Source organism: Pleurodeles waltl, chromosome 5, assembly GCF_031143425.1.
Source record: "Pleurodeles waltl isolate 20211129_DDA chromosome 5, aPleWal1.hap1.20221129, whole genome shotgun sequence".
Taxonomy (NCBI): Eukaryota; Metazoa; Chordata; class Amphibia; order Caudata; family Salamandridae; genus Pleurodeles; species Pleurodeles waltl.
In genome coordinates, this window is record NC_090444.1 from 404,324,609 (window position 1) to 404,341,774 (window position 17,166).

A 17,166-nucleotide genomic window follows, 5' to 3' on the forward strand; every position below is an offset into this window, starting at 1 on the left:
GGTGCTGAAACATGCAGCCTCGGAGCCGAATCACAGCTCCTATACAGATGAACAAGGCCTTTCCCACAATTACAAGGCCACAGGTTTGAACAAGAACTGGGCATTGGAGAGCCAGACCATACCCAGAGAAGGCTCCATATACAAAAAGACACGGGAAAAATCAGAACTCTTCCTCCAATAAAGATGAAGCAGAAGCTCGCATTCCATGAGGCGGAAATGCTGCCAAAAGCAAAAGTGGCTAAAGAAAAAACACCACCACAGTTTTCTCCACAGCCATCACCATCGCCACATCTGTCCCCAGTAGCAACACACCCAATGATGCAGTCACCAACGCACACAGGGATGAGCCAAGATGACCCGGATGCATGGGATTTGTATAATGTACCGATCTCAGATAATAGTCCGGATTGCTACCCGGCAAGGCCATCACCACCTGAGTACAGTACTGCGTACATGCAGGTGGTTTCCAGGGCAGCTGCTTTTCATAACATAGCATTGCATGCAGAGCCCATAGAAGATGACTTCTTGTTCAACACCCTGTCATCTACGCACAGCCAATACCAAAGTTTGCCAATGTTGCCAGGCATGTTAAAACATGCCAAACAGGTGTTTCAAGACCCAGTCAAGAGCAGAGCCATCACACCTAGGGTAGAGAAGAAATATAAACCTCCCCCTACGGACCCTGTGTGCATTACACAACAGTTAACTCCTGATTCGGTGGTAGTAGGAGCAGCCCGGAAAAGGGCAAACTCACAAACTTCTGGAGACGCACCACCGCCCGACAAAGAAAGTCGGAAATTCGATGCAGCAGGCAAGAGGGTGGCAGCACAGGCAGCCAATCAATGGCGAATTCCCAATTCGCAAGCTCTACTGGCAAGATACGACAGGGCACATTGGGATGAAATGCAACATCTCATTCAACACCTTCCCAAAGAGTTCCAGAAACGTGCCCAACAGGTTGTTGAGGAGGGCCAAACTATCTCCAACAACCAAATAAGGTCGGCTATGGACTCAGCAGACACGGCGGCCAGGACAGTAAACACGGCGGTAACCATTCGGAGACACGCGTGGCTACGGACCTCCAGATTTAAGCCAGAAATCCAGCAGGCTGTGCTGAATATGCCTTTCAACGGACAACAATTGTTTGGGCCGGAAGTGGATACAGCGATAGACAAACTGAAGAAAGACACTGACACGGCCAAAGCCATGGGCGTGCTCTACTCCCCACAGAGCAGAGGCACTTTTAGGAAGCCGCACTTTAGGGGGGGGGTTTCGGGCCCAGACCACAGAGCCTTCCACCTCACAAGTCAGACCCACATATCAGGGCCAATATCAGAGAGGAGGATTTCGAGGACAATATAGGGGTGGACAGTTCCCTAAAACAAGAGGGAAATTCCAGAGCACAAAAACCCCACAAACTAAACAGTGACTTCAACGTCACAAACCCCCACCACACAATACCAGTGGGGGGGAGGCTCACAGATTATTACCAAAACTGGGAACACATAACTGCGGACGCGTGGGTCCTAGCCATTATCCAACATGGTTATTGCATAGAATTCCTACATTTGCCACCAGATGTGCCTCCAAGAGCAAACAACATGTCCAAACAACACTTAGATCTGTTACAACTAGAAGTCCAAGCATTGTTACAAAAAGAAGCAATAGAACTAGTACCCAACCATCAAAAAGGAACAGGTGTTTACTCCCTGTATTTCCTAATTCCAAAAAAGGACTAAACACTGGGACCCATATTAGACCTCAGAACACTAAATCTTTACATCAAATCAGATCATTTTCACATGGTGACACTTCAAGACGTGATTCCCTTGCTCAAACAACAGGACTACATGTCAACATTAAATCTCAAGGATGCTTATCTTCACATACCCATACATCCTTCCCACAGGAAATACTTGATGGTTGTAATCCAAGGCGTGCATTACCAATTCAAAGTGTTACAGCATAACAACAGCACCAAGGGTATTCACAAAATGCCTTGCAGTAGTAGCTGCTCATATCAGGAGGCAGCACATGCACGTATTCCCTTATTTAGACGATTGGTTAATAAATACCAGCACTCAGCAACAGTGTCTTCTACACACAAAATACGTCATAGAAACCCTTCACAAGGTAGGGTTCTCTATAAACTACCAAAAATCACATCTACAACCATGTCAAATACAACAATACTTAGGAGCAACTATCAACACACAAAAGGGGATTGCCACTCCAAGTCCACAAAGGGTACAAGCCTTCCAAAATGTAATACTAAACATGTACCCAAACCAACACTATCAAGTGAGGTTTGTAATGAAACTCCTAGGCATGATGTCTTCATGCATAGCCATTGTCCCAAACGCAAGACTACACATGCGGCCCTTACAACAGTGCCTAGCAACACAATGGACACAAGCACAGGGTCAACTTCAAGATCTAGTGTTGATAGACCGCCAAACACACTCCTCGCTTCAATGGTGGAATCCTATAAATTTAAACCAAGGGCAGCCATTCCAAGACCCTGTGCCTCAATACGTGATCACAACAGATGCTTCCATGATAGGGTGGGGAGCACACCTCAACCAGCACAGTATACCGGGACAATGGGACGCTCAACAAATGCAACTTCATATAAATCATCTAGAGCTGTTAGCAGTGTTTCTAGCATTGAAAGCATTTCAACCGCTAATAGCCCACAAGCACATTCTTGTCAAAACAGACAACCTGACAACAATGTATTACCTAAACAAACAGGGAGGGACACACTCATCACAACTGTGTCTCTTAGCACAAAAAAATTGGCATTGGGCGATTCACAATCACATTCGCCTAATAGCACAGTATATCCCAGGGATTCAAAACCAGTTAGCCGACAATCTCAGTCGAGATCACCAACAAACACACGAATGGGAAATTCATCCCCAGATACTAAAAACTTACTTTCTACGCTGGGGAATACCAGAAATAGACCTATTCGCAACAAAAGAAAACGCAAAATGCCAAGACTTCGCGTCCAGGTATCCACACCCTCACTCCAAGGGCAATGCGTTGTGGATGAGTTGGTCAGGGATATTTGCTTACGCTTTTCCCCCTCTCCCACTCCTTCCATGTCTGGTAAACAAATTGAGTCAAAACAAACTCAAACTAATACTAATAGCACCAACCTGGGCTCGCCAACCATGGTATACAACACTACTGGACCTGTCAGTAGTACCTCATATCAAACTACCAAACAGACCAGATCTGTTAACTCAACACACACAACAGATCAGACACCCGAATCCAGCATCTCCCAATCTAGCAATCTGGCTCCTGAAGTCTTAGAATTTGGACATTTAGACCTTACACAAGAATGTATGGAGGTCATTAAACAAGCTAGAAAACCTACCACAAGACATTGTTACGCAAACAAATGGAAAAGATTTATTTATTACTGCTATAATAATCAAATCCAACCACTACATGCTTCCGCAAAAAACATTGTAAGCTACTTATTATACTTACAAAAATCTAAACTAGCATTTTCTTCCATTAAAATGCATCTCACAGCAATATCTGCCTATCTGCAGATTACACAATCAACATCACTCTTTAGAATCCCAGTCATCAAAGCATTTATTGGGGGTTTAAAAAGAATCATACCCCCGAGAACACCACCAGTTCCCTCGTGGAACCTCAATATTGTATTAACACGACTCATGGGTCCACCATTTGAACCCATGCACTCTTGTGAGATGCAGTACTTAACCTGGAAAGTAGCCTTCCTAATAGCTATCACATCTCTTAGAAGAGTGAGTGAAATACAAGCATTTACTATACAAGAACCCTTTATACAAATACATAAACATAAAGTGGTTCTCCGTACAAATCCCAAATTCTTACCAAAAGTTATATCACCGTTCCACCTAAACGAAACAGTGGAACTCCCAGTCTTTTTTCCACAACCAGACTCAATAGCTGAAAGAGCCTTACATACGTTAGACATTAAAAGAGCACTAATGTATTATATTGAAAGAACAAAACTGTTTCGCAAAACAAAACAATTGTTTGGAGCCTTCCAAAAACCTCATGCAGGAAATCCAATATCCAAACAAGGCATTGCCAGATGGATAGTGAAATGTATTCAGACCTGCTATATTAAAGCAAAAAGAGATCTACCTATTATGCCAAAGGCGCACTCCACTAGGAAGAAAGGCGCCACAATGGCCTTTCTAGGAAATATACCTATGACAGAAATCTGTAAGGCAGCCACATGGTCTACGCCTCATACATTCACAAAACATTACTGTGTAGATGTGTTAACAACACAACGAGCCACAGTAGGACAGGCTGTATTACGAACATTATTTCAGACCACTTCAACTCCTACAGGCTAAGCCACTGCTTTTGGGCAGATAACTGCTTACTAGTCTATGCACAGCATGTGTATCTGCAGCTACATATGCCATCGAACGGAAAATGTCACTTACCCAGTGTACATCTGTTCGTGGCATGAGATGCTGCAGATTCACATGCGCCCTCCCGCCTCCCCGGGAGCCTGTAGCCGTTATAAGTTGATAAAACTTGTACATTATAAATTGATTAAACTTGTACATTTGTAAATATATACTACTTTTATACACATTATGTACATACATACTTACTCCATTGCATGGGCACCTTTACTATATACACAACTCCTACCTCACCCTCTGTGGGGAAAACAATCTAAGATGGAGTCGACGCCCATGCGCAATGGAGCCAAAAGGGAGGAGTCCCTCGGTCTTGTGACTCGAAAAGACTTCTTCGAAGAAAAACAACTTGTAACACTCCGAGCCCAACACTAGATGGCAGGATAATGCACAGCATGTGAATCTGCAGCGTCTCATGCCACGAACAGATGTACACTGGGTAAGCTCAGTGATGGTATTTGAGATGTCATCATTGGTGTCGTAAATGATGTCATAACATATCATGAGTGATGTAGTATGTGAGGTCAAAAGCAGTGCATGGCAGGCACAAGTTATAGTTAACTCTACTAATTATAAGTGCTAAATTTGTGGGTTTTTTAAGTTCAAAATGTTAATGTTGTCACGGACGCATTCACCTAACTATAATGTTTATATAACCTTTGTTTTTTCAGTGAATATATATATATATATATGTATGTGTGTATATATATATGTATATATGTGTGTGTGTGTGTGTGTGTGTGTGTGTGCGCGTGTGCGGCAGAACTGGCCTCAAAACACTTGTGGCAAAGGTACAACCTATGCCAAAAGGTGTTGAACAGTCCTCTACACTTTTAATACATTGCTGCAATTTGTATCCATGGAGTGCCACTACTTTTTCTATAAATGTTTTGAGGTCGGTTCTGGTAGTATAGCAGCATACAGCCTGATGCTGCTTATCGGCACTGCCAGCATTCAGGAGCTGCGAGCTTGTTTTTATATATATATATATATATATATATATATATATATATATATATATATATATATTCTTAATTGACATATATATATATATGGAGCTAAGAAGTAAGCCTGTACTTGCCTGTACACAGGGCACAAGTCCTAAAAATAAAAAAAAAAGTGGGGGACTAACCAAGTTAGGCAGTATGCAAATGACATCCATACGTGTGACATCACATGTAGCATCACAGGAAGTGGCATCACAACCCAAGACCTCACAGGGAAGTGACATTATAAGAAGTGACATCAGATCTGATCACCTCATACACATGTGTAGCAGGTCAATCATGAGTGCCTTTGAGCACATTACAAGATTTAACAAATGAGATTTTGCGTTGGGGTTGTGCCAAAAAAGTAATGCAACCCCAACGCAAAATCTGGACCTCAACTTATACATATGTATAAAACTCTGCCACAAAGAAATTGGCAATGAGGAGAACCACAGAGTTTAAATGTATTCTGCCCAATTGTTTGCAAAGTCTGCATTTGGAAATATTTCATGGGGTGAAGGCAGCAGCTGCAGAGATCGTTGTGTGCTCAGAAAATGTCAGGGAATAATAAATTTGAAAGATAACTCTGGAGGTTAACACATTTGCTGGAGAGAGCTCTGTTTATCTAGCCTCAGTTTTGAATCAAAGTAGCATAGAGGTTAATATGTCTCCTGCAAAGCACATCATGTAATGCTGATTTTTATTTTATGTAGCTAGCTAAATGAGTTACTGCTTTTAACACAGAGATCCTTTTGTTACTTGCAGTTTATAAATTGTACTCCTAATACAGCACACTGAGATATGAAGGACATGTTACGGCTACACCTTGTTACCCTTAGTGTTATGTAACACATTCCATGCAATGATTTACAAACTTGCATGATTTATTGCCAATGTATAATGTGTACATGTGACAAAGTGCTCTGACACCTTGCATTGGGATGAGTAGAGCTTTAAAAGAAGTAAAACACAATGTGGCATTTAAATAATTATTTGTGAAAATACTGTGACAGAGCATTACATCTAACGTTCTTACAGTGCATGCATATCTCATATTCAGGGAATTAACAAAGTTAAAAGCATGCCTCTCTTAGCTACCTGCAGAGTAATAACAAGCTGTGAGCCTTTGTTTTCCCTCCATAGCGTTTGCATTTAGGTGTGAGGGCCAAGATAGCTACCAGCCAGGATACTTGAACAAAAGGAGGACTGATGTCCCCTTAAATTTGGCCTTTGTTATGGGCCCAGCTGGAATCTGATATGGCCCCCTCACTGCCTGCCCATTGCCACTCCTTACGAAAGCAAACATCCTACAGGCACTGCTTAATGTGTCCCGGTGTCTGAAAATTACACCGGGACAAGTAGAACATATTTCTGAGGGGAGCAACTTCTTTGCAGGGTAAAGAGCGTCCACCATGTAAAAACAGTGGGTAGATGTCCTCTACCTGCGTGTACCCTCGACTTGTGCCCTGCCTATGCATACTTACTGTCTATTATTTTTGTAATTGATGTTCTGGCAACAAAAGATGTGTAGCACGAAATAAAAAAATAAAAGCCAAGATATCGAGGTAGCATACATATTGGTTCACTTATTTTTCTATTACAGGTTTAAGGGAAGCAAGAACAAAGATCTACTTGGAGTGTCACACAACAGGTTAATAAGAATAGATATTGCCACTGGCGTCCCAAACACACGATGGATGTTCGCAAACATGAAGCAATGGAATGTAAACTGGGAAATAAAAGAGGTAAAACTACACTTTTTCAGTTTTTATTTAGGACATAATGTAACTTTAATTATCAGAACATAGAGAAAGAAACGAGTTTTGTTGGCAACAGCACCCTAAAAAATTTAATGTAATCGACTGTAACATAGATACTTGCTGGAATGGTTGTAATCCTGTTCTAAATGTCATATCAAAATACTACACATGAAAACTACAGAGGCAACTATTACAGCAGTGGTAATTAAAAGTATGCAGATGTACTGGTATCATTTACAGATGCCTTTACACCAACTAAACAGTATTCTGTGATCTAACTTTGCAAGTATTACATTATGGACAACTTAAGAAAAAGCCCTTTTTAGGGTCGAGCCTGCGTCACTTGCACATGCGTTTTGCTTGCGAGATGCTTTAGTAAATAGTAAACGGCTCATAGCCCCGTCCATGTTATGTTGGTGTCTTTCACTGGTTCGTAGGCTTGCCTTTCAAAATCTGCTTGCTTTCATTAGTGGAAGGCATGCATACGTCTTGCCTTTTCCGGTGGTTAGCCCTCCTCGAGCACAGCAACCAAGTACAGAAAACATGCGAGGCTCGATGTTTCCCGTCAGGTTTGTGGACTACTTTTTATCTTTTTCTTTTTTTCGCAGTGCGATCTTGCTTGTTGTCGCCTGCCTTCTCCTTTCCAGGACAACAGCATTCTCATTAGATTTGTTTAATCTGGGTAAACAACACCAGCACATAAAAGAAAACTCGCAGCCATAACTTGTGCCAATGAAAACGGATCAGGGCTGAAGAGATAAATCATTCTTTAATTAAAAAGAACGTATCACTGCGTAGTTTTATGTTTTGTGCAACACTAACTAAATCTCTCTTTGCTTAACCCCCGGGGACCAATCAACTAGAAACTAAACCAACTAATAACCTACTTGCCAAAAGAACTAAATTGAACTGTTAATGGGGCAACGGTAGGTCAGCAGGCGCATTTATATGGTTTCAGCCACTTCTCAATCCCACTCGAAGGAAGAGGGCAACTGTCAATTCAGCAGTGTGGCAATCATTGCAGGGCTGCAGCCAAGCAGAAAAAGGCTGCCTCCTATCACTCCATTCATCCTGCGCCTGAAAGTGCCAAGGTCTTCCGGCCTTGCTGAGCGGTGAATCTCCGTGCAGCTGTTTGGCCCTACTATGAGAACATGATAGGCACCCCTGTCACTCGAAATCGCTGCAACAGTCGGATGCACCAAATGTATCTTTCCGACGGGTAAACCTATGGATAATTTATTTTTAATGTGGTTTCTGAGCCTGTTGACAGCCGTCAGGTGGTGTAGACAACGCAAACTGTGTTTTCAGGCGGACGGGTTTCATTGCCTTGGTGCCATTGTTAATGAACAGCTGCTGAAAGGAGGCTGCCGTAATGTTGATTGGTCACCTCTAGCAGACAATCCCTTAATATGACCTCCAGGCCATAAAGATGTAATGCAGCCTCAGCATATGCATCATTAAAATCAATGTCCAATACTGTAAGCAGTAAATCCCCCAGATTCTCACTTTGACAGGCCTCCCTTCAATGCCATTCACTTAAAGCCACCAAGGGATAACTTCCTTCATCAGATTTAAATATATAGACTGCGTAATAATAATGGACATTGATATTTCACATTAATGTGATAAATACAATTTCATTCCTCAGCAATGCTGCATTAGATTAATTGTAGCGAGCAGGGATTCCAGTCTATTAAAATGTTCAAATTTGGTGCGGGATGTTCATTCTCCCTGCAGTCCACCTTATTATCGGATTTGGTCAGGTAAATGGCTGCTCATCTGTCGAGATTAAGTGCTCGACTGTTACCTCAGATTTAGTAGAACTCTCAGACATTGGCACATTTGGCTGAAGCCATTAGTAACACATGGAATCATTCACATTAGTTTAAGATCTGGCCCAATAAATTCCCAGCCATTAATGACTATTCTGACTCCTCAGAAGAAATGGCTTAACGTTTTTGATAATGAAAATATACATTCTGCAGTAGTTCTTTCTTAAACCCACATTACCTTTCTAATGTACGTCATGGCTGATAGTAACAGGCTGTGTCATAACTCTCGCTGTTTTTTTTTTATTGTGCTGTAAAGTATTTAAGATCTGCTGTAGTGTTAAGTTCCCCAAAATGTAATGCTGTACGTATTTCGCTGTTTACAAAATAGCATTGGGGTCTGGGCATTTATTGGATTTATTCCAATCAAAGCATTATTATGCGTAACTAGTATTATGTGATTTACCATGGAAGCCGCTCAATTTGGTAATCTATGCGCTTAAGAGAACAGCAGTCCTGGTCACCGAGTTATTCTGCACAGGATAAAATAATAACAGAAAATACTGGGCTGTGAGTGGAGTGCGTCAGATTAGTTATAGCTAAGAGGAATTGTTTAAATGTCTCAAATACATCTTTTCATTCCCAGCCCATCCATCTCTTAAGTGCTCATTAAGGTGGGGTGTGACAGACCTGGAAATTGAAACACTAATTCTCTTCTCTGAAGCCTGAGTGAAACCTCCCAAGGGCAGCTAGTGTAGGTGTGTTACAATTCCGGGGCGGCCTACAAACAAATACCAGCTCAGATATGCCAAGCAAAACACTCTTGAAAATACTAACTTTATTAAAGTTGCCACATATAACATGTGGCCCCTTGTCTGCTGTGCATAATTAGGGTCGCGCGCACAAGCGCTCCGTCCCTATTGTGATCTCTCTTTATCTTTAGGCTTTTAACCACACCCATGTCATGCCTGTCACTTTCATTGGTTCGTGGGCTTGACTTTTAGAATCTGCTTGCTTTCATTAGTGAAAGGCATGCATACGTCATGCTTTTTCTAGTGTTTAGCCCTCCTCAAACGCACTGGCCAACTACTGAAAACATACGAGGCTCCATGTTTTCAGCCTGGTTTCTGAACTACTTTATCTTTTTATTTTCCATGCAGCTAGATCACACTCAGGTTTTACATAGAACGATCATGTTTGTTTTTTTTCTTTCAATTTATATGGCAAGAAAAGTCTGATAAGGAGTTTACAACGCTAATAGCTGTAACTCGAGCAAATGCGAGACCCGTTGCATTGCAAATGCTTGTTTACTCTTGGTATTTTAACTAGTTAGACACTGGTATTACAAAGGTGGCTGCAGTGTTCTTTCTGTAATTGTAAATGCTCTTGCTTATTTAGTTGCCAGACAGAGATCATCTGCGTGAGACTAAAGCATGTCTCTGCAAATGAGCTTCACGGCTTTCTCAAAGGCATATTCAGCATTACACAGGAATCAACAGTTGGTGTCATTATTCCCAGGGACATCCATTTTAAGTATTTTTACAGGAAGGTAGAGTTTTAGTGGGAGTCAATAGGAACTGATTCATACTGTGGGTATAGCCTAGAAAGGGGGTAGAGCAGTGTTTGCATCAACAGGCTAAAACAAAAACTGTTGCATCTGTGCAACCTGAAAAGGTTGAGAAAATAGAATTACAGTAAATAGAATTACTAGTGCTCTAAACCTGAGTCCACTGCACCCTGACCATATTAGTTTTTGTCTTCTGCTCTAACTAAAACACATTGGCAAAGCCAAAATGTCTAGCTTTAATGTGCTAACACTTGCACAGGAAAAATAAATGTGCAGACTCTTTGTTCTTTATATCTGTGCAGCCTTCCTCTTTCAGCACTTCAATGTCCTTGCCCTAGGTTATTCCCCAGGCTTGTAGTATTGCATGCCAAAAGCTTTACAAGCTTGTAGAATACAAAACAGCGCACAGACTTAGAAGGCATGGAAAGAGATATGTTGCCAGAGACAGAACCGTGGTTTGCATGCACTTGGGCATGTCCTTTTGCATGTTTTCACGCATTAAAAGCAGACCTATTGGCTTTGCCATTGTTTGTTCTGAATGGTATCCTCCATACCACACTATTTTATTTCCATGATTCTATTGAAAAAATTGAAGTCCAGAAAAGCAATGTGTAAAAGGTGACATGTTTTTACCACATTTGACACTTACCACTGCTCTTTGCAGTAGGCCATTTGTAATGCCAAAATAGTGCTGTCTCGCTTATTGTGCTGAACAGAGATTTATTCTGCTTATTTTATGGGCAGCCAATTGAAGCAGGGGCACTCAAAGTGGTAGCCATGACTTTTATTGTGATTGTAGGTAGAGATAATTTAAATTATCAATAGTCTTTTTGTCGTTTTTTAGGTCGAGCCTAGGCACTGGGCATGCGCTGTCTGCAAGACCTGCTGTATTCAGTCTGTAGGCTTTAACCATGCCCACTATGCCATTCATTCACTGTTGTGCTTGTCTTAAATGCTTTCTTTTTATTGGTGCATTTTTCTAAGTGCCCCTCCTTTGTGCGCTTAGTTCCCTCCCAGGCAATTTCAATAAGAGAACATTTTTGTTGGCCATCACACTACATTCACGCTTCCTCCTGTTACAACTTGTGATGGCCCTTCCTCCTGTGTGGCCATTGCAGCCTTAGTGTTCTTTTTTGGTTATTCATAGCAATGTGTTCACACCAGTGACAACATACTGAAGGTTTCAGGTTTTGTTTGTTATGGCGCTTTCTTCTTGGATCTTTTTCTCTCTCTCTCTTGCTCTCTCTCTTGCTCTCTCTCTTGCTCTCTCTCTTGCTCTCTCTCTCTCTCGCTCTCTTTCTCTCTCTCTCCCTCCAACTTTCTCTCTCTCGCTCTCTCTCTCCCCTCTCGGTCTACCTCCAACTTTCTCTCTACCTCCACCTTGCTACCTCTGCCTCTCTATCTGTACGTCCCTCTACCTCTCTAGCTCTACCGTCTACTTCTACCTCCCTTTTTTTCCTCTACAGTTCTACACATCTCTCTACCTCTGCCTCACTGTACCTCTATCTAACTCTACTTCTCTACATCTCTACCGCTCTACTCCTCTACCTCTCTCTCTACCTCTAACCCACTCTCTATCTCTACCCCTCTCTCTACACCTGTACCTCTCTACCTCGCTTACTCTCTACCTCCTCCTTTGTACATCTCTACACCCCTCTCTCTACCTCTGTCTACCTCTAACTCTCTATCTTGCTACCTCCCTCTACCTAACTCTACCTCTCTCTATCTCCAACCCCCTCTCTCTCTCTTTCCCTCTCTACCTCTCCCCCTACCTGTACCTCTCTACCTCTCTTCCTCTACTCATCCTCCTCTTCACACCCCTACCTCTCTACACACCTCTCTCTACCTCTCTCTTTACCTTTCTCTTTCTCTCCCTCCCTCTCTCTACCTCTCTCTCTACCTCTATCTCCCTCTCCCTTTGTACCTCTACCCCTCTACCTCTACTTCCCTCTACCTCTCAACCTCTCTCTACCTCTCTACATCCCTACCCATACTTCTAACTCTCTCTCTACCTCTACCCCTCTCTCTACCTCAAACCCCTCTCGCTCTCTGCCTCTACCTCTCTCGCTACCTCTACCCCCTCTCTTCCTCTCCCCTACCTCTCTCTCTACCTCTGTCTCTCTACCTCTACCCCCTCTCTTCCTCTCTCTCCCTACCTCTACCTATCTCTCTACCTCTCCCTCTCTACCTCCCTCTATGTCTACCTCCTTCTGCCTCTACCTGCTTCTACCTCTCTATCTCTAACTCTCGAGACCTCTAACTCTCTACACTTCTGTCTCTACACCTCTACCTATACCTCTACCACTCTCGCTATCTCTACCCCTCTTTCTACCTTGACCCCTCTCTACCTCTCTACCTCGACCTCTCTACACGTCTACCCTTCTACCCCAGAATGCTTGTTTCCATCCATGGAGGATCTGGCCTGGCAGTTCAGGTTGGACTGTTCCCATGGGGAACAGGGTTAAGACTGATTTGCATATGGCTGGGTCTAAACTGGGGTGGCATGGTGAGCAAAGAAACAATGGATTTAACCCAGATCTGTGACTAGGGGTGAGTGTTTGAAAAGTTTGACGTGGGTGAGTGTTTGAAAAGTTTCAGCACTCAGTCCATCATCTGCATCCTGAGACCAGTTTCAGGGTATCACACCTCATCAACCAGGCTAACTTGAATCCATTGGCACAGTGAGGAGAGGACCCACGTCTGGGCATACCCTTGCCATTTAGGGCGGACATAGCAACACAACAGGATGATGGGCAGAGTGCTAAAACGGTTCAAACACTCACCCTCGGTCAAAGATCTGGGATGAATCCATCGTTCTTTTACTCATCATGCCACCCCTTTTTGGACCCAGCCATATGCAAATCAGTCTTGACCCTGTTCCCCATGGGAACAGACTAGCCTTAACACACAAGGCCAGGACCTCCCTGGACTGAAAACAAGCATTCTGCAACTGGTTTCTGGGTATCTTCCCTCATCAGCCAGGTTAGCTTGAATACAGGGGCACAGTGAGCAAGGGACCCCCATCTGGGCATGCTTGACACTTTGGGCGGATATAGCAACACAACAAGATGATGGGCAGAGTGCTGAAACTTTTCACACACTCACCCCCGTCACAGATCTGAGTTAAAACCATTGTTCATGCCACCCAGTTTGTACCCAACCACATGCAAATCAGGCTTGAGTCTGTTCCCCCTGGGAACAGTCCTACCCAAACAGCCAGGCCAGGTTCTCCCAGGACCAAGCTTCCTGGGACTGGTTTCAGAGTATCACCCCTTATCAGCCAGGTTAGCTTGAATCCAGGGGTACAGTGAGCAAGGGACCCACATCTGGCCATGCTTGCCACTTCGGGCAGATATAACAACACAACAAGATGATGGACAGACTGCTGAAACTTTTCAAGCACTCACCCCAGTCACAGATCTGGGTTAAATCCATCTTTCTTTCGATCACCATGCCACTCAGTTTCTACCCAGCCATATGCAAATCAGTCTTGACTCTGTTACCTATGGGAACAGTCCAGCCTCAACTGCCAGGCCAGGTCCCACCAAGACAAGAAACAAGCATCCTGGGACAGGTTTTGGAGTAGCACCCTTTATTAGCCAGGCTAGCTTGAATCCAGTGGCACAGTAGGCAAGGGACCCATGTCCGGGCATACCCTTGCAACTTCGGGCGGGAATAGCAACACCAGTTAAACCACCATGGACAGGCTGGCGGAAAGTGGACTCGTGATCTGCAAGCAGTGCTGCATGGGCACTGCCATGGCTGGCCACGACTCCAACTGCTGCCACCCAGTCAGGATCCATGATCCCAGCAGTGGCGGCGGTCCCCTAGAGGTCCAATAGCCAGGGTTGTAACCCTGCGGTTGGACCGCCAGGAGTGTAGTGATCCGACCGCTATCAAAAGTTTGGCGGTCGGAAGACTGCTAAACTCATAATGAGGCCCTATAACACTATACCATCATGAGGATTAAGATAGAGGTAACTTGAAAAACTAATCCATTTCTTGGCTTTCTGCATGGTAGACATTAATTGGTATAAATGTAATATTTTATCACTAGACATTTGCTTTTCCATGATCTCTAAGCCGCAATACTCTTATGGAGACCACAGTTACCACCTCGATTTGACAAGGCTTCAGGTTGTTTGCTATTTGATGTTGCATTTTCTAAGCCCTTTGTGTTTTTGTGTTTCAGGTTGCTATTGAATTTGACCAGAATGTATCCATTGCATTTGAATGCCTGAGTGCAGGCTGCAAGATTGTCCACGAATACATTGGTGGCTATATCTTTCTATCTACGCGCTCTAAAGACCACAACGAGACTCTAGATGAAGATCTGTTCCATAAACTAACTGGAGGCAAGGAGTGAGAAGATTACACCCCTTCATTTATTTCCTCCAGGATTTTATTTTTATCAAATTACTCACTTGTTTCCACAGGTGACGTTTCTGCATCTCCAAACATTCTTCGGCACTGTTTTGAATCTAAGAGAACAACTTGCAAGTTCATCATAACTCACAAATGCAGCTGTTCAGGGATGGCTGTTGCTCTATGTATTATACAAGACTTTTGTGGACATCAGTTGGTATGGGAACTTGACATATCAAAAAGTAATTTTTCTGGGAACTGTAAATACATTTTAAAACAGCCTCTGTAATACAAACCAGCTCATTTTATGGCAAATCAGTCTGTTAGAAGGTAGCCTTGGCTTCCCTTCATTCACAATCTAGTTTCAACCAATAAGCCAATAATAGCAGCAGTAGCTCAAGCAGGGGTATATTTCTTGTCTAGCTTTTTTTAGAGCACAGGACTCTGCTATAGTCCTGTCGGTGCACTCATGTTACAAGCTGATTTATGCTATCAATGGACTCCGTAGGTGGAACCTGTTTTCCAGTAGTGACTGCTTGTACGTACAGCCTCGCTTTCAAACTTCCACTTCGGCTCCAGCCTGGCACTTTGGGAAGCGGCCGTGTAGAGGCTTCTAGAGTGCCACACCTGAGTGTTGCACGGCAAATGTGCAATGGTACTCTGTGTCAGCAATGAAGTGTGGCACTATAGAAACCTCACCTATGACAGCTGGTGCAGCCGAAAAGCAGCTTGCTTGTGATATATAAAATACTCAGATGTATGAACACTACATGGCCAAAGTGCTTTCTTTTTATAATTGAGCTCAATAGCTTTGTGCGATACAATTGCCTTGACGATGGGCAATTAATATTCAGTGGCGTCTTTATGTAAGAGAATTCTAATCGCCTCATTCTGGGTGGGTGGGTGAATGTCATATCAGGTGCAAATGCTGTAGGCGGTAAGTTGGACATTTTGATTTGTGTAGTAATTTCAAGGTATCCACAATTTCTCCCAGACAAAGTATGAGATAAAACCTTTTCAGGGACAAGTCAGAAATAGGGGACACACGTTTAATTCTACATTGTAATACAACTGAAACCATATGCTCAATCCCTCCTTCCCACCTGAAGCACTTGGAAAAGTGAAATAAAATCATTCAGAGAAAATAGATTGCGTGGTAACCGAATTTTCCCAGGTCTTTTTACCTTCAGATGTTACTGACCCTTTTGAATGAGGACCTAAACACTTTCTTTTTTCCAGTAGTGATTCATCACTTCACGCAGAAAGCCTTTTGCAGATAAATTTACTTGGTAAAGTACTTTAAACAACATGACTTTCAAACCTTGACTTACAACCTCAACTAAGATCCCTCTCATAAGAATTGCCTGCTCTTGGGAGACTGAGGCAGATTCGCAAAGAGTTTTGCAAGCGTAATACACAATTGCATCTGGAAAAGGTTGTAGCGTATGAATTTGCACTGTATGCACAATTTGTAACAGTCTAATGCCCTAGTGTGCACAGAACGTGTGTGTGCTGTGCCCATGTGAGCATACTTGCCAACATTCTGTGACCAAATAGAGGCAGGATTTCTTTTAGATTTCAAAATTTATTTACATAATGTTGTCACTTTAAATTAAATCAGACATGAAGCTCAAGAGGGAGCTGTCGCATGAGAAGCCCCTGTATATGGTGTTACTGCTTTTTGTCAGTTGAGACAACATCTTTCAGTCATCAGTTTTTACAAATTTTTGTTTTTAGTTGTGTTAGCACAGGTGAAGTGGAGCAAGGCCACATCTCTGTTAGTGCGCTCAAAGGCGATTTGCAGCTGCTCCAGCTGCCTTGATCCTCTTGGCCTATTACAAATGCTAAAGCACATTGATCCAGACCTACCACCTACCAATTTTCATATGAGCTTGACAGAAGACAACCTATCATGCCCATGTGAAATTTAAAACTTGAAACAACCAGCCCCAAGCAGCCAATGAATCAGGAATTTGTAAATTCAATGTAAATCCTCCCTTTCTCCCCCCCCTTCCCTCCTCAGTGCTTTGAGACCCTCATGGGTGAGCAGTGCGCTTTACAAATTTCTGATTGATCCAGGGTGAGCAAAGTCAGCTTGCACCTGCCTCACCACGAGTGACTTTTAGGCTGCAAATCTTGATTCAGTCCTCAAGGGAAAGTGCCCTTTCATTAAAGCGACACTTCGGTGGCGCTAACCAATTCTCCATATTTACAAGGAGGCTTAATGCCACTTTTTGTGGCTTTATGCCTCCTTGTAAATATGGG

General features: G+C 43.1%; 1 protein-coding gene across 1 annotated transcript in view; it reads left to right on the forward strand.

Annotated features, from left to right (window-relative positions):
* Positions 1 to 16,725, forward strand: part of FERMT1 (FERM domain containing kindlin 1) — a 219,813-nt gene extending 203,088 nt beyond the window's left edge. The window contains exons 14-15 of the mRNA XM_069234152.1: positions 7,044 to 7,185; positions 14,729 to 16,725. Coding sequence (XP_069090253.1) covers positions 7,044 to 7,185; positions 14,729 to 14,902 — 316 coding nt within the window. The 3' untranslated portion in view covers positions 14,903 to 16,725. The remainder of the gene's footprint in view (positions 1 to 7,043; positions 7,186 to 14,728) is intronic.
* Positions 16,726 to 17,166: the final 441 nt, after the last annotated feature.